General features: G+C 38.9%; 2 protein-coding genes across 3 annotated transcripts; both read left to right on the top strand.

Annotated features, from left to right (window-relative positions):
- Positions 1-920: 920 nt before the first annotated feature.
- LOC106421920 (auxin response factor 2-like) lies at positions 921-6,018 on the top strand. Of its 2 annotated transcripts, XM_013862746.3 has the most exons (16): positions 921-1,508; positions 1,609-1,869; positions 1,963-2,078; positions 2,180-2,275; positions 2,369-2,425; positions 2,516-2,671; positions 2,769-2,853; positions 2,923-3,013; positions 3,091-3,255; positions 3,350-3,469; positions 3,565-3,640; positions 3,716-3,887; positions 3,982-4,886; positions 4,996-5,186; positions 5,275-5,496; positions 5,602-6,018. In XM_013862746.3, the coding sequence occupies exons 2-15, from the start codon at positions 1,731-1,733 to the stop codon at positions 5,450-5,452; spliced, it is 2,547 nt and encodes an 848-aa protein (XP_013718200.2). In that variant the 5' UTR covers positions 921-1,508; positions 1,609-1,730; the 3' UTR covers positions 5,453-5,496; positions 5,602-6,018.
- A 2,867-nt stretch (positions 6,019-8,885) lies between these two features.
- Positions 8,886-10,175, top strand: LOC106421836 (heat stress transcription factor B-2a-like). Its single transcript, XM_013862667.3, has 2 exons — positions 8,886-9,285; positions 9,377-10,175. The coding sequence occupies exons 1-2, from the start codon at positions 9,040-9,042 to the stop codon at positions 10,031-10,033; spliced, it is 903 nt and encodes a 300-aa protein (XP_013718121.2). The 5' UTR covers positions 8,886-9,039; the 3' UTR covers positions 10,034-10,175.
- Positions 10,176-18,131: the final 7,956 nt, after the last annotated feature.

The following is an 18,131-nucleotide window of genomic DNA, read 5'->3' as shown; positions in this document are numbered from 1 at the left end:
ATCTGCTGTTTGATTTATTGAAGGTCCATGATCACCAAACTTTATTTCCATAATACGTCCCTCACGGTCTGCTCTGGATATAAGATGAACGAGGACTTCCGTACATAAGACAAGAATGACAGAGGCGAAATAATATATGGTTTATAGTTGCGTGACTTGCGTCTCGTAAATCAGGAGTATTTGTGTATCTATTGGTGCATTTTATGGCGGTGACATATTTCGATCAAGGAGCATAAAAACGTATCCCAAGAAAAGAAAACACAGTATAGTAGTATATCGGAACATCACATACGATTAGAAATAACTTTATAAACAAGTTAAACAATATAACTATTATGTTAGGAAAGAAAAAACAATATAACTATTAGTAAATTATCTCCCATGTTCAAAAATCAAATTATGATGGACTTTTCTGATGGATTACGGACAAAATTAAACATGCATACACATAATATGGATGAATGAATTATACTAGACGTAATTTGTGACATAGCAATCGTCTTTTTTTTTTTTAATACATTTATGAAACGTCTTTGTTTTTCCATAAAAAGAAAAACATGGTAATTTAAGTACAAGAGATTCACGAGACGAAAATTCGCGAAAGCGCAGGATAGCGGAAAGAGGTTGGAAAATGACACACAGAATATCTAAAGAGTGCTAAAATGCGCAAAATTTTATGGCGCCACGTAACTACTTCAATACTCTCTACGTCCACCCAGACCTGCCTGTTCAGAGCACGACAAAGGCACTTCCCGATAAAAACACAACACCTTTCCCATCGACGCTCTCTTTCCACAAACACCGTTATCTTTTCAAAACCAATAAAAAGCACTAAAGCAGACGTGTGCTCACGACGTGTTGACGCCGTTAGTGACATCTAAAAAAGTAGTATAAAGCATCCTTTATTGCTTCCTAATCGAAATTACTACCATCTAGACATTAATTCTTTTGTTTCCCAGAAAACCATAAACACATTAATAAATCACTTTAATTTCCTCTCCCCAAATTTCAACCGGTGGTTTAATACCTTCTTTTTTTTTTTGTCAAAAAGATGAATAATTTTCAACTAAAAGGAAGTCAATTTATTTTACAAATGAAATTTAAAGTTAAGTTAGAAAAAGACTTTGTGTATTAAAAAGGAGGAAAGAAAATAATTGGGTCACTTGTCAGTATGGGTTTGTGAGGTCGCAGAGGCTGGTCCCCCGGAAATGGTTACAACCGGAAATAGCCGGTGCGAAAGAGGGAAAGATAACCGGTAAATACCGGTTTTGCGTATGGTTAGAAGTTCACCGCGGTTGAAACTAGTCTGGTTAAGCCTTTGGTCGCCTCAGACCCAGAAAAGAAAGAGATAGGAAAAGAGGAAGAAAAAGAGAGAAAGAGTAGAGAGAAGAAAAAGAGAGAAAAGGAGGCTTGTCATCGATGCACAATCCCTCTGTGACTCCGATCGAAGACGAGAAAGAGAGAGAGCACACGGAGTTGCTGTATCTGTGAATCAAGCGAAATTAGAGGTGAAATTGGTGGTTAAACTCGTTTGATTCTTGGGTTTATCGCTGTATGTGGTAATGTAAAAGAGCTTAACGAGTGTGTTTGTGATTGTGTTTTCGACAGATTTAGAAACGAAGAAACAGAGCGAGAAGTGGTATATTTGGAGATTTTCTTGTTGGTTTCGTCTGCTCAGAGCCTTCTTCGTCACCTGATGAAACAGATCTGAGCTTTGAGGTTACATAAGTATGGCGAGTTCGGAAGTTTCTATGAAAGGAAATCGTGGACGAGGAGAAAACTTCTCCTCCGCTGGTTACAGTGACCCGACGGTCGCCGGCGAGGCGCAGAAAACTCAGTCTAACCGATCTGTGGCTGCAGAGCGCGTTGGTAAGCCTCCGTTTCTGACTTTTCTTTAGCTTGTTTTGGTTACTAACTGAGCTGATCTATTTACTGATGTCTCTACCTTTTCTTCTTCTTTAGTCGACCCGGAAGCTGCTCTCTACCGTGAGCTGTGGCACGCTTGTGCTGGTCCTCTCGTGACAGTCCCTCGACAAGATGACCGAGTCTTCTACTTCCCTCAGGGGCACATCGAGCAGGTGACATTTCTTCCCTCCTCGTCTCCGATTTGCTTGTGATATTCTTTTTTTTTTTTTTTGTTTCTATTGTTTAGATTTTTTGTCGTTTTCTTGATGAGTAGGTGGAAGCATCGACAAATCAAGCTGCAGAACAGCAGATGCCTCTCTATGATCTTCCTTCGAAGATCCTTTGTCGTGTCATTAATGTTGATTTAAAGGTAGGCTTCTCTCACTTTCATTTAGAAAAGAAAGTTTGGTTTTGGAGAGTCTTGAATTGTCGGCTAACTGTAGATTTTTGACTGATTTTGCAGGCAGAGGCAGACACCGACGAAGTTTATGCGCAGATTACTCTTCTTCCGGAGCCTGTTGTAAGTTGTAATTTCTATATTCTGTTTTTGTTAGATCATACTATTATTCAAGAAGCTTTTTTTTTTTTTTTTTTTTTTTTTTTGTAACAGCAAGACGAGAATTCAATAGAGAAAGAGGCGCCTCCTCCTCCGCCCCCAAGGTTCCAAGTGCACTCCTTCTGCAAAACCTTGACTGCATCGGACACAAGTACACATGGTGGATTTTCTGTGCTTAGGCGGCATGCGGATGAATGTCTCCCACCTCTGGTTGGTGCTTCCTTTACATACTGAACCATATTATTATTGCATTATGTTCTGGTAAGACGATCTTTAATTCCCCCTTTTCTTTTGTGGCTTCTCCCAGGATATGTCACGTCAACCTCCTACTCAGGAGTTAGTTGCAAAAGATCTGCATGCAAGCGAGTGGCGTTTCCGACATATTTTCCGAGGTATTGAAATTTGTATTATTAGTACCTTATTTATTTTGTGCGCCATGGATGCTGATGTTGTTATACCAGGTCAACCACGAAGGCATTTGCTTCAGAGTGGATGGAGCGTGTTTGTTAGCTCCAAGAGGCTGGTCGCAGGCGATGCTTTTATATTTCTAAGGTTTGCTTCTTTTTTTTTTTGGTTCATGATATTCTTGAGTTGTGTCTATTTGTTTATTTTGTCTTATTCTTCTGTAGGGGCGAGAATGGAGAATTACGTGTGGGTGTAAGGCGTGCAATGCGGCAGCAAGGAAATGTGCCATCCTCTGTTATATCAAGCCACAGCATGCATCTCGGAGTATTGGCCACTGCCTGGCACGCTATTTCAACTGGAACCATGTTTACAGTCTACTATAAACCGAGGTGTGTTTTTTTAACCAGGAACCTTTTTGCTGTTTGTCTAGCGAGTGTTGCTTATACTAAATTTCCATGTATTTTGTGGTTTTGTTTGTGACAGGACTAGTCCTTCAGAGTTTATTGTTCCGTTTGATCAGTATACGGAGTCCGTGAAGAATAACTACTCCATAGGCATGAGATTTAAAATGAGATTTGAAGGCGAAGAGGCTCCCGAGCAGAGGTAAAATTGTTTCTGCTTTTTCAGTCATTTTATTTTGTTTTAATGTATCCCTGTTTTCAAAGACGAAGCTCACATCGTTTATTGATTTATATTAGGTTTACTGGCACAATCGTTGGGATTGAAGACTCTGACCCCACGAGGTGGGCAAAATCAAAATGGAGATCCCTCAAGGCATGTGTCCTTTTTCCTCGAGAAGATCAAAACTATTGTTATTCCGATGAATGCTAAATATTCAATTTGTTTCAGGTACGGTGGGATGAGACCACTAGTATTCCTCGCCCTGATAGAGTATCCCCGTGGAAGATAGAGCCAGCTCTTTCTCCTCCTGCTTTGAGCCCTGTACCAATGCCTAGGCCTAAGAGGCCCAGATCTAATCTAGCTTCTTCAACTCCGGACTCTTCCATGCGCATAAGGGAAGGTAAAGTCTACGTTGCATTGCGTCTAATTAATTATTGTGTGAAAACTAAATTACACTCATTAAAAGAAGGTTTAATTCATTTTCCACGAAACAGGCTCATCTAAGGCAAACATGGACCCTTTACCGGCAAGTGGACTATCAAGGGTCTTGCAAGGTCAAGAATACCCGACCTTGAGAACGAAACATGTTGAGAGTGTAGAATGCGATGCTCCTGAAAATTCGGTTGTGTGGCAATCGTCAACTGATGATGACAAGGTTGATGTGATTTCAGCTTCTAGGAGATATGAGAACTGGATATCCTCAGGTAGGCATGGACCTACTTGCACGGATTTGCTTTCTGGCTTTGGGACAAACATAGAACCACCTCACGGTCATCAGATACCTTTTTATGACCGTTTATCATCACCACCTTCTGTGGCTGCAAGGAAAATCCTCAGCGACCAGGATGGCAAGTTTGAATATCTTGCTAACCAGTGGATGATGCACTCAGGCCTTTCCCTGAAGTTACATGAATCTCCTAAAGTCCCTGCCGCATCTGATGCCTCTTTCCAAGGGATAGGCAATCCCAATTACGGCGAATATGCTTTGCCTCGTGCAGTGACGACTGAGAATGCTGCTGGCAACTGGCCAATACGTCCACGTGCTCTAAATTATTTTGAAGAAGCGGTTCATGCTCAGGCTAGAGAGCATGTGACAAAACGTCCTGCGGTCGTACAAGAGGAGGCAGCAAAGCCAAGAGACGGGAACTGCAGGCTTTTTGGCATTCCTCTGGTGAACAACGTGAATGGGACAGATACAACTTTGTCTCAGAGAAACAATTTGAATGACCCTGCGGGGCCTACGCAGATGGCATCACCAAAGGTTCAGGATCTTTCTGACCAGTCCAAAGGGTCAAAATCGACAAATGATCATCGTGAGCAAGGACGACCATTCCCGGTTAGTAAACCCCATCCGAAAGACGTTCAAACCAAAACAAACTCATGTAGGAGCTGCACGAAGGTGAGTTTTTTTTTCCGCTATTTTTCAACACAAATTGTATGAGCTTGTAGGGATCATTGAAGCAATTCTTTACTAACACACGCTACAAATTGGTTTTTATTTTGAAAAGGTTCAGAAGCAGGGGATTGCACTTGGCCGGTCAGTGGATCTCTCAAAGTTCCAGAACTATGAGGAGTTGGTTACTGAATTGGATAGGCTGTTTGAGTTCAATGGAGAGTTGATGGCTCCTAAGAAAGATTGGCTGATAGTTTACACAGATGATGAGAATGATATGATGCTTGTTGGAGACGATCCTTGGCAGTAAGATTTTACATTTTTTTCCATCTTCTATTCATACGTCTGTGTTGGTAATTCTTTTTGACACTAGCACGGTGATCAAATTATACAGGGAGTTTTGTTGCATGGTTCGTAAAATCTTCATATACACGAAAGAGGAGGTCAGGAAGATGAACCCGGGAACTCTATGCTGTAGGAACGAGGAAGAACCAGTTGTTGGGGAAGGATCAGATGCAAAGGACGCGAAGTCTGCATCGAATCCTTCATTGTCCAGCGCCGGAAACTCTTAAAACCAAAAAAAAAAAACCAACACGCCCTTTTGCTACTAGCCGAGGTATGTATATATAACTAATATCAAGACAGACTAGTATACATACACTCGATAAGACCCCGAGCCGAGTTTATAGCCTTACAGACTAACGAGACTTTTGTAACGCAGAGGGAGAAAGGTAGGAATATAAATCAAGAGGAGAGTACGATGGTGGAGCCTAGAGAGCAAAAAAGGGATTATGGTTTTTTTTCTACGTTATGATGATATAAAAGAAAATGCAATTTTTGAAGTATTTGGTTGGCCACTTAGATTATTAGCATCTCCCACCATCTTATTATCTAATGATAATAATATTTAATAAGCAATATATATTATAAAGTAAACAAAAAGGGTTGCGGGTACTATAATATATGGTAGAAAATGTGAAGGGATCTTTTATAAGTAGAAATGACGGTGTGGAGTTGTAGATGGGAGGCTGGTTTCGGTTATTTGCTGTGTGTATTTCTTTTCTTTCCTTCTTCCAAAGATCTCTCTTCAAAGTTTATTGTTGTTTATATATTAATGCCAATGTACATAAGTTTTTAAGATTTTGCTTTTCATAGTGTTCGGATCTACGCTTAGCTGCGTATAACGTTGTTTTGCCTCTCTGTTTCCATCTGGTGAAAGAAATCTTTTGGGCTTGGCTCACATTCTAATGTGATGCGGTTTTCTCAAAGTGTGCTAGATCACTTCATCGTGCTTCCTGTGTCCTACCGGTCTAGAACAATAATCACAACCCGATTTGAGCTCTCTCGCATAGTAGTCATGTGCTTATTTCTAGTTTGTGTCACGGTTCTTTAGTAAAGGTTGAGAAAGATACTAGCACCCTAAAATGAACCAAGAGCAAGACATTAAAGCAGTACGAGAAGCATGAATGCTGATTGTTCAATGCAGACTTCCTTCTCCTTTGAACAAGTATCATGCGTGCTTCTTTTAGAGCCCTGATGTGTCTACTCGCTTAAACGACGGTTTTCTTGTTAGGTTTTCTCTTCAATTGTTTCTTAAATCAGATTTAACTTTCTCCAGTATTTCATGAACTGCCTCAGCGATGTAGGTTATGTATGAGTTTGCGTCTACTCGTTTTCATATAAGCTGTTACATTTAGGTGAACAGTGTACACGACCGGTTCTAAGCAAATATCACGTCCGAAATTTAATATTTACTTTTATTAGTGTTAGAATTTTGCAACACATTTTAACACGTCTAGTTTTGAATAAAAATGTAGCTCTTCCCTTGTTATTAGAGCATCTCTCTTAAGCATTATTTTAGTAATTTTTTTCTTTTTTTTTGTTTGAATAGCTAAGGATCGTAATAAAAAATGTTTGTCCAATGGTGTTACCCAACTAGAAGTCCTTAGAAATAAAAAAATAATAAATTTTAAAACATGCAAAATTTAAATTTTTATTTATTGCATGATTAAAAATAAAGATACAATAATTAATCTTCATCACCAAATTTGTTCCAAATATTTTCAATTAAATCATTTTTCAACTGTTCATGTATACGCATATCGCCGAAAATGATTCCGAATGCCAAGCATATTACCGAGATTTGTAGGCATGTCGGTATTATAGGACATATCCACCCGTGAACTTCTGGATGCCTCTCTTTCTTCAAATTCAGATGTATCGTACTGAGTGTATCCATCTCGTTCATTTTCGAGTATCATATTGTGTAGTATGATACATGCTCTCATAATATGCCATATCTTTTCCTTGTCCCATGAAAGAACCGGGTTTTTCACAATCGCAAATCGAGCTTGCAATATTCCAAAAGCGCGCTCCACATCTTTTCGGGTTGCTTCTTGAACTTTTGCAAATAACTCTGCTTTAGGACCTTGAGGAAGTGAGATAGATTGGATAAATGTGACCATTTTGGATATATACCGTCTGTGAGGTAGTATGCCAAATTATACATGTGTCCGTTGACCACGTACTCTAACCTGGGACCTCGACCTTGTAAAATATCATAAAAAACAGGAGACCGATCGAGGACATTAATATCGTTTAAAGTACCTGGAGGACCAAAAAAACGTGTCATATCCAAAGATCGTGTGAAGCTACACCCTCTAAGACAATTGTCGAAAACTAAGCTCAACAGACTCATATCACATATAAAGGTCAACATTTTCTCGAAAAGAATCACAGTCAAACTGCCTATAATACTAATGTAAGAGGAGAAGCTAACTCTAGAGTAAACAATCTTGATTAAACTAAGACTCCCATTTTGAATAACAAATCCCATAGACTCCCATATTGAATAGCCAATCCCTAGACTCCCATAAACGAAGACCACAGTCGTTTAATAATGCTAACAATCGTTAAGAACACAACAGTCCCATTTTGATTTCTACACCAACTGCACTAATCCTTAAGAACACAAACCCTGAAGAACAATCATGCCGTTAAACAACACTAATCACAGAGTCTGAACACAAAAAAAAAATCTGAAACCATAACTTCAACTGAGTCAGAGCACATATAAAACTCAATATTTCTCGTGAAGAATCACAAAGTCACAGAGTAAAAGCACTTATCTAAGACAAGAAGATACAACCAAAGTAACAATCGTAACAGGCCAATAATCCCCAAATAGATTGAAACCCAAATCCTTTTAAACCCTAACTACAAACCGAAAGATCACCTAATCGATTGAAACCCAAACCTTTTTCAAACCGTAACTACAAACTCAAATATCCCCAAATCGATTGAAACCAATATCGTTTCAAACCCTAACTACAAACCAAACATCCCCAAATCGATTGAAAACCCAAACCTTTTTCAAACCGTAACTACAAACTCAAATATCCCCAAATCGTTTGAAACCCTAACTACAAACCTATAGATCCCCAAATCGATTGAAAAGACAAAACTGAACCCTAAACGCGAGGAAAACAACATGCAAACTAATCTAATGCCATAAATCAACAAGAAACGACTTTGATTCACCTCGATTATCCCAAGAGATCAAATCGCCTCTTCCGTCGCCAAAAGTTTTTCTTTCCGTTTCGTCTCGCGAATGAGCTTTTTTTTTTGCACACCGATATACATATCTCCCCCCACCCAATGAGACGCGACCACATCACTAAGGACTCGATCTTGGGATTAAACTCCTTGTCTACAGATCACTTCTTACCGAACTGGGCTTTGATAATATTATTTTATCCGGATTCGCCTAGAATATAGCGCTAAGGATTCGTCTAAATGGGCCGTTGCGGATGCCCTTAGTCTATACACCACTGACACATAATCCTGATGAGTCCCGATAACGATTGACACATCAGGCAGACATCTCCATATAATTAATTTATTTTCCCCAAAATAAATATAAAAGAATAAGATAAAGTAACCGGTGGGATCCCACCACTTGGTGGACACATCATATAGGGGGGGGGAATAAACATGCAGAGGAAGTTTCCTGAAGCAGCTTCTCGATCTTCTTATGACTTCTTTTTTCTTTTAAATACTCACATCATTCCTCCCTTATTATTACTATTCTATCTTCTTCCTTCGTGACTCTCAGGGGACGCTCTTCTTGTCTTTCGTTTTTTACTACCAATCTTAACTAATGGTGAGCGATAACGGTGACCCGATGATGGTAATAACAAATGAGTCTCAGAGAACTGTTCCGACGCCGTTTCTCATCAAGACCTTTAACCTCGTTGAAGATCCTTCCATCGACGACGTCATCTCATGGAACGAAGACGGTTCCTCCTTCGTCGTCTGGAACCCGACTGACTTCGCTAGAGACTTGCTTCCTAAACACTTTAAACACAACAACTTCTCCAGCTTTGTCCGTCAGCTCAACACTTACGTACGTTATTACATAACTCTTCTGTCTCGTTTCAGATCACCTTTTGCTACGTTCTTACAGTTCTGGTCTTTGTTTGGTTTTTTTCTTGCAGGGGTTCAAGAAAGTAGTCCCTGATCGGTGGGAGTTTTCGAATGATTTCTTCAGGAGAGGAGAGAAACGTCTTCTCAAAGAGATCCAACGTCGAAAGTTAACGCCTCAAGCAGCTGTTACTCCGCCGCCTGAAGTGGTTGCGGCGGCGGCGGCTCAGAGAGTTCAGACGACGAAAACGGTCGTGTCTCCGTCGAGTTCTGCGGAAGATCAGGCGGTATCTCCGTCGTGGTATTGTCAAACCGGAAACGGTGGTGGCTTGTCTGTTGAGCTGTTAGAAGAGAACGAGAAGCTTCGGAGTCAGAACATCCAGCTTAACCGTGAGCTTACTCAGATGAAATCCCTCTGCGATAACATCTTCAGCCTCATGTCCAACTTCTCCGGATCTCCTCCTGAACGGAGCTCATCTCCCGGAGCTAGTACCAGTCATGACGCGATGAAAACGGTGGAGTTTTTACCGGCGAAGCGGTTTTCGGTTGAGACGGAGGGTGAGGAAGAAGCGAGTCATAGGCTTTTCGGTGTTTCGATAGGGCTGAAACGGACGAGAAGCGAAGGTGTTCAGGTGAAGGCGGTGGGAGAGAGACCCGGCGGAGGAGGGGAGAAGGAGGAGACGCCGTGGCTGAGACACTATAATAGGACCAATCAGAGAGTCTGTAATTGAACGGCTCGGATTGTGTGTGCGCGAAGTAGAGGATCAAAGCTTGCAGACAATAGGCACGTGTCTTGTCTGTTTCAAGAAGTTTCATCAATCTTGACTTCTTCTCTAACATGTTGTCATAATAAAAAAACGCTCTTTTTGACTTTTTTCATTTCTTTTTCTCTTTTGGGGATATAAAATTATAATAATTGTCTAGCTGAAGGAGATGTAGAGAACAGATCAATTAGCATTAATAGCGAAACTGGAAGTTGTGGTGAAGCTTCCGGAATCTCCTGTTTGGTGGGCGCGGGCGCGGGCGCGGGCGCGGGCGCGGATCATACAACGTGGACAACGTTTCTTCAAATATCACTAGTAGATTCTCTATAATCAATAATTAGTATTTACTATTTAGTAGTAGAACTTGAATTGTAGTTTACTGTGGATGACGATTATTATGTAACGAATAGATCATCACAAATCACATGTGGTTTTGATTATTTTAAAACAATAGATCCCAATTGGTTGCTTGAATATTAGCGAAATCTAATCGTTCGGCTGTTTCTCTTGATTGAATGTGTTGCGACAGATGTGAGAAGATAGAAATTAACAGATGGATAAACAATAAAGAAAGACATCGAAATTTAACGTGGTTTACTCCTAACGGTTACGTCTACGGGCAAAGAGAGATTTTATTGATGGAAGAATTACAGAGATATCTGTCTACAAGAAGATCATATCTAGTTTTTCTACGGCTGCTAACTAGGTTTAGAGAAGACATATATAGTTGTGTCCCGGAAAACCTTAGCACTAATGGGCTTCAAAAAACTAAGGCCCAACAGATTCAAGACATTATTCAACAAATCTCTACCTTGACTTGAATCCTCCATAATCAGATATACCAGAATGCACTTCTTCGTGCTCAGAATATAGATGTACCAGACTCTCTCTTTGCTCAGATGTTCCGTCGAACTCAGATGTCAGATGTCCCGTCGGACCAGATGCTCCTCAGAGCCAAATGCCCCTCACTTGGGACAGATGCTCTCTTCGAGCCAGATGCCCCTCAGGGCCAAATGCCCATCAGGGTCATATTTAACAGCTTTAGATGTTTAGCAAATCAAGACAATGCTTGAACTTGCTATGAGGAACCGACTTAGTGAACATATCCGCAGGATTATCAGTTGTTCCTACCTTCTTCACTTCAATCCTCTTCTCATCTCTCATATAATGGTATCTTACATCGATATGTTTGGTTCTCTCATGATGAACCTGATCCTTGGCTAAGCAGATAACACTTAAGCTATCACAGAACACAGTAGCCTGATCATGATGAAGACCAAGATCACTGACCAATCCTCTCAACCATATTGCCTCCTTAGCAGCTTCTGTCAATGCCATATACTCTGCCTCAGTTGTAGACAAAGTCACTGTCGACTGCAAAGTCGCCTTCCAGCTCACAACATAACCACCCAAAGTAAATACGTAACCAGTCATAGATCTTCTGCTGTCCACATCTCCTGCATAATCCGAATCAGAATATCCAGTAACCAGTCTCGGATCCTTGTCTCCATAGACAAGACCAATATCAGATGTACCCTTAAGATATCAGAAAATCCTCTTCACAGCGATCCAGTGCTCCTTTCGCGGCTGAACCATGAACCTACTCACAACACTTATTGCGTGTGCAAGATCTGGTCTTGTACAAACCATAACGTACATCAAACTTCCTACAACACTAGCAAAAGGAACACGTGACATATAATCGATTTCCCCTTCAGACATTTCATCACTCATGGTAGGATGAAAATTTGCAGCACATGGAGTATCGATAGCCTTAACATTAAGCATCCCGAATCTTGTCAAGACCTTTTCAATGTAGGCCTTTTGTGACAAGAACAACTTCTTCTTCGTCCTATCCCTGAAGATCTCCATTCCTAGAATCTTCCTCGCAGCACCCAAATCTTTCATCTCAAACTCAGAATTCAGTAGTTCTTTCAGCTTCTGAACATAACACTTCTTCTTGGCAGCTATCAGCATGTCGTCTACATACATCACCAGGTAGATATAAGACTCATCCTCCACCTTGCTCATGTAGACACAACAGTCATAAGGACTTCTGTCGTAGCCCAACTTGACGATATAGCTGTCAAACCTCTTGTACCACTGTCTAGGAGACTGCTTAAGTCCATACAGCGACTTCCTCAACTTGCACACATGATCTTCTTTACCAGGAAATAGAAAACCCTCAGGCTGAGTCATATATATCTCCTCCTAAAGCTCTCTATGAAGAAAAGCAGTCTTCACATCAAGTTGCTTCAACTCCAGATCCTGACGTGCTACTATCGCCAATAGCACTCTAATAGAGGTGTGTCTGACCACGGGTGAGAATATCTCATTGTAGTCCACACCTTCTCTTTGACTGAAACCTCTAGCAACAACTCGAGATTTATACTTGACTCCCTCTTCTGGTGACTGGCCTTCTTTTAGCTTATAAATCCACTTGCAAGTCACAACTTTTCTCCCGGGTGGTAGTGTGACCAGATCCCATGTGTGATTCTTTTCATGAGATTCCATCTCATCTCCCACTGAAGCAAACCATTTCTCAGATGCATAACTTGAAATGGCTTCTCTGTAAGTAGACGGCTCGTAAGTGTCCACTTCCTCTGCAACCTGTAGTGCATAACCCACCATATCTTCAAACCGATATCTCTCTGGTGGCCTAACATCAACTCTCATTGGTTTGTCTTTAGCAATACTGAGTTTTTCAGACCCAATACGTTGATTTCCAGAATTAGAAGATTGAGGCTGCTCATCAGACGTCGATCGCTCGCCCTCTTCCTGAGGATCGATTGATCTCGTGTTGTCGGACATCGATCGAAGATCTCTACCATCGCCCAATCCTGTGTCTGGCGTAGATCGATCGCTCCCTGACACAGGATCAGATGATCCTGGGTAGTCTGACTGCACTTCCTGCAGCTCCACCTGCTTGTCAACATCCTCCTGCTCTGCTTCTGAAATGGACTCAACTGAAACTTTGAACATAGAACTCTCATCAAACACAACGTTCCTGCTCATAACAACCCGTTTCTCAGATGGAGACCAAACTCTGTATCGCTTTACACCATCTCCATAGCCCATAAACACTCCCTTCTTCGCTCTTGGTTCCAGCTTTCTTTTATTAACATGATAGTAAACCGTGCAACCAAAAACTCTCAGAATAGAATAATCGGCAGATCTGCCTGACCAGACCTCATTAGGTATTCGACACTCGATCCCTGTATGCGGTCCAAGATTGATCAAATAACAAGCCGTGTTCACTGCCTCAGCCCAAACCTCTTCTCTAAACCAGCATTAGAAAGCATGCACCTCGCTCTCTCCAGCAATGTCTGGTTCATTCTCTCTGCTACACCATTCTGCTGTAGTGTATACCTGATTGTATGATGCCTAGCAATCCCTGCATCATTACAAAACTGATTGAACTCTGTTGAATAGAATTCCAGACCATTATCAGTACGAAGCCTCTTAATCTTCTTCTCAATTTGATTCTCCACCAGTATATTCTACTCCTTGAAGCTGTTGAAAGCTTCACTTTTGTGCTTCATGAATGTTATCCAAGTCTTCCTCGAATAGTCATCAATCATGGACACAAAATACATGTGACCCTTCAGCGACTCCACCTTGGAGAGACCCCAACAATCTGAATGGATGTAATCCAACGTGCCTTTTGTTTTATGAACAACCTTAGGAAACTTCTTTCTGTGCAGCTTCCCAAACACACAATGCTCACAGAACTCAAGGCTCTTGGTCTTATGACCACAAAGAAGATCCTGCTTCGACAGAATCTGCATCCCACGTTCGCCCATATGTCCAAGCCTCATATGCCACAACTTGCCCATATCTTCCTTGCGAACCTCTGGAGATGCAACATTTGCTGAACTTGAAACCGTAGAACCTTCCAGCAAATACAAAGTACCATGAATGAAACCTCTGAGAATCACATCTGAACCCTGTAGACACTCAGAACTCCATCTCCACCTGAATACTTGAAACCTCTGCTATCCAAAAGACTAACTGAGATCAAGTTCTTGGACATAGATGGAACATGTCTAACTCCAGTCAACGTGCAGACTCTATCATCATGTGTCCTGAGCTTAATAGAACCGATTCCTGCAATATCGCAAGCAAAGTCATTCGACATCTTGATCTTGCCATCAATCATTGCCTCATACTCTGAGAACCATTCTCTCCTTGGACACATATGATAAGATGTGCCTGTGTCCAGGACCCACACATCTCTAGGATGTGTTTTTCCATGAGCAACCAGCGCAATATCTTCATCAGATTTAGCCTCATTCTTCTTAGGACAATCAGATTTCTAATGTCCTTTCTCTTTGCAGTAATTGCAAATATCAGTTGGTTTAAGACCCTTTGAAAACGACATTTTGTCTTTCGACTTTTTGCCTTTTCCAAAGTTCTTTCTACCACCTACAAACAACCCAGAAGCTTGATCGTCTGTACCAGAACCAGATGCCTTGTGTCGCAACTCCCTGCTATGAAGTGCTGACCTGACTTCCTCCAAACTCACTGTATCCTTACTCCCTATGAATGACTGAACAAAGTTCTCATAGGAGTTTGGTAGTGATACCAACAAAATCAGTGATGCATCCTCATCTTCTACCTTAACATCAATATTCCTCAAATCCAACAAGATGGAATTTAGACTGTCAAGATGATCTTGGAGTTGTGTACCTTCTTGCATCCTCAGAGCGAAAAGACGTCGTTTCAGAAGTAGCTTCTTAGTCAGAGACTTCGTCATGTATAGACTTTCTAACTTAGACCATAAATCAGCTGCAACATCAACACCGGAAACTTCGATGATGATCTCATCTACCAGACACAACAAAATTGTTGAATACGCCTTCTCTTCAGTAACCTCCATCTCAGTAGTAACAGGTTCAACCTTCTTCACTGAAAACGGTGCCCAAAGACCTTATTGCTTCAACATTGCTTTCATCTTGATTTGCCAGAGACTGAAACTGTTCCTTCCAGTAAACTTGTCGATCTTCATATTCATCCGAGACATCTTCTCACTAGATTCAACCCTTAGCTCTGATACCAGTTTGTTGTGACGGATGTGAGAAGATAGAGATTAACAGATGGATAAACAATAAAGAAAGACACTGTGATTTAACGTGATTCACCCCTAACGGCTACGTCCACGGATAAATAGAGATTTTATTGATGGAGGAATTACAGAGATCTGTCTACAAGAAGATCAGATCTAGTTTCTCTAGGGCTGCTAACTAGATTTAGAAGAAGCATAAAATATATATAGTTATATCCTGAAAAACCCTAGTACTAGTGAGCTTCAAAAGACTAAAACCCAACAGATTCAAGGCATTATTCTTCAGAATGTGTGCTGACTTAGACAGAAAACGTTACGTACAAGTTCGTTTACTCATACTATTCTTTCTTTGGATTTACAATCACCACCCGCAAAGGATCTTAAATCAAAGTGAGACGTTATAATCATCTAAACATTTGGATTTCCCCGTCGATGTGAAGCACACTTGTTCACTATAAACCATTTTCTCAAAACAGTAATCGATCTCGTGTTTCTATAACTGCTAAACAACCTCTCAAGTCTCAATGCATGTTTATTCTCTTCATGTAATGATTTATTTCATTTAATTCAATCATGCTATGGTATGAGAATCTTATGAATTTAAAGATATCTCCAAAACTATATTTGCGAAGTGATTTATATACATGTCGTCATTACAATCATTCTCGCTGAAAAAAAGATGACATGACACTTAAAGTAGATAACATGGTTTTAGAAAATAGTGACATGACATCATATTAATTGTGAGATGTAAAATTTCCTTATAAAAATTTAAATTTTTTTGCAGGAATTTTAAATATGGTAATAAAAATAACTCATATATCATCATTAATGTCAAATTTTCATATAAATATTTATTTATGGTAAACTATTAAATTTATTAATAATTCATATATCACAATTAAAATAATAATATATATGTATATAGTATCTCACATTAATAAAAATAAACTAAATAAAGTAACACATCCAAAAAAATTGATAGTTAAATATTTAAACATTATTTAAATTTATCCGTTCATCTTCATCATTTAAATTAACAAAATTTTTTTCAGTTTAAATAAAACAAACAAAGTCTCAAATTTATTAGAATTTATATTTATATGTAAATAAATAAATAAATAAATATATATATATATATATATATATATATATATATATATATATATATATTTAAAAACTATATTTGCGAAGTGATTTATACACATGTCGTCACTACAATCATTCTCGCTGAAAAAAGTGACATGACACTTAAAATAGATGACATGGTTTTAGAAAATAGTGACATGACATCATATTAATTGTGAGATGTAAAATTTCCTTATAAAAATTTAAATTTTTTTGCACGGATTTTAAATATGGTAATAAAAATTACTCATATATCATCATTAATGTCAATTTTCCATATAAATATTTATTTATGGTAAACTATTAAATATATTAATAATTCATATATCACAATTAAAATAATAATATATATGCATATATGTATCTCACTTTAATAAAAATAAACTAAATAAAGTAACACTAATCCAAAAAAAATTTGATAGTTAAATATTTAAACATTATTTAAATTTATCTGTTCATCTTCATCATTTAAATTAACAAAAAGATTTCAATTCATTGTATTTGATGTAATAATTAGCTTCTTAGTTTAAAAAAAATCATAAAACCTAATTTATGTTGTGTAAATATGAAATGCAAAATTTTTAGTTGTCTTGTTTGTTCTATTTTTCCTCTTCATTTTTATTTTAAATGGCTCAGTTTCTTCTTTTGTTATAGACTTATAACTAATAAAATATTTAAGAAAACATTTGTGTTTCAAGTTATTTATAATTTTTATATTACATAAGAATTTTTAATTTAAGAAATGTTAAACGGGACAACCCGCGTCCAAGTACCCAGCCTGCTACTGATTTGATTTTATTTTAGTCTGGGCCGACCCACCGTGGGTTGCGGTCTGCATATGTATATCCGTATCTATCCTACTACTAGGCTACTTGGACAAAAACCTCGGGTTGCCATCCACTTTGGCATCTCTACCAAGACGTCTATAATTCATAATTCAGTAAGGTAATTCTTTTAATGCAAAACATTGTATTAAATTATAATTATAGACTTTGGACAAAATTGTTAAAGAATCTCTAATGTATACCTCTGTAATTTCCTCTGAAATAGAGATCTCCATTATAGAGGTGAAGATGCTCCAATGTATGCCTCTATAATAGAGTTTCTCTATTTTAGAGGAAAACATGGAGGAAAATTATTTTTTGCCTCTATATTTAGAGGTAAAAATAGCATATATCTATATTTTTCTCTATAAATAGAGGAACTCTGTTATAAAAGCATACATTGGAGCATTTTCACCTCTATAATAGAGTTTCTCTATTTTAGAAAAAAAATAGAGATGAGTTGGAGATGGTCTTAGATCCACCAAATTCACAAAGTTAAGAGTTAAAAAAACGTTGATATTACTACACATGCCTAGGCATTTGGGTCTTCGATTCGGTTTCGGGCCGGTTTTTGTGTATAATTTATATATCCGCAAAATATCCATATTTTTTGGGTATATTTTGGGTTCGGGTATTTAAAACCCAAAATATCTGAAAATACCCAAAAATTCAAAAATTACCCGAAGACCCGAAAGAAACACCCCAAACCCGAAAAGTACTCGAGTTTGTATCTGAAGTCTGACCCGAAGATCTAAAAGCACCCAAAATTTTATTCAAATACCTAAATTTTATTTCAGAAAATTTAAAATTTTACCCGAAAATATACCCGAAAACAGAATCTGAAACTTAAATAAAAATCCATGATACCAAAAGAATACCCGAACACCTAAATATACGGTACCCAATATATACTAGAAGTTTCGGGTATTTTGGGTATCCGAGACCCGCATGTCTAAATAATTATATCCAATAGGTACTTCAGCCTAGACCCAGACCCGGATCCGGACCTTTATTTTTGGGTTGGTTTCGGTTCGAATTCTCGGGTCCG

The sequence above is a fragment of the Brassica napus genome, chromosome C3 (assembly GCF_020379485.1).
Source record: "Brassica napus cultivar Da-Ae chromosome C3, Da-Ae, whole genome shotgun sequence".
In the NCBI taxonomy this organism is placed as follows: Eukaryota; Viridiplantae; Streptophyta; class Magnoliopsida; order Brassicales; family Brassicaceae; genus Brassica; species Brassica napus.
This window is presented reverse-complemented; position numbering and strand designations above follow the sequence as displayed.

Bases quoted from the DNA above. Each gene is read 5' to 3' on its own strand.
- LOC106421920 (XM_013862746.3), top strand. From the start codon at position 1,731: ATGGCGAGTTCGGAAGTTTCTATGAAAGGAAATCGTGGACGAGGAGAA. The intron at 2,079-2,179 runs GTGACATTTCTT...CTTGATGAGTAG, and splicing joins CTCAGGGGCACATCGAGCAG to GTGGAAGCATCGACAAATCA. The intron at 2,854-2,922 runs GTATTGAAATTT...TTGTTATACCAG, and splicing joins TTTCCGACATATTTTCCGAG to GTCAACCACGAAGGCATTTG.
- LOC106421836 (XM_013862667.3), top strand. From the start codon at position 9,040: ATGGTGAGCGATAACGGTGACCCGATGATGGTAATAACAAATGAGTCT. The intron at 9,286-9,376 runs GTACGTTATTAC...TTTTTCTTGCAG, and splicing joins TCCGTCAGCTCAACACTTAC to GGGTTCAAGAAAGTAGTCCC.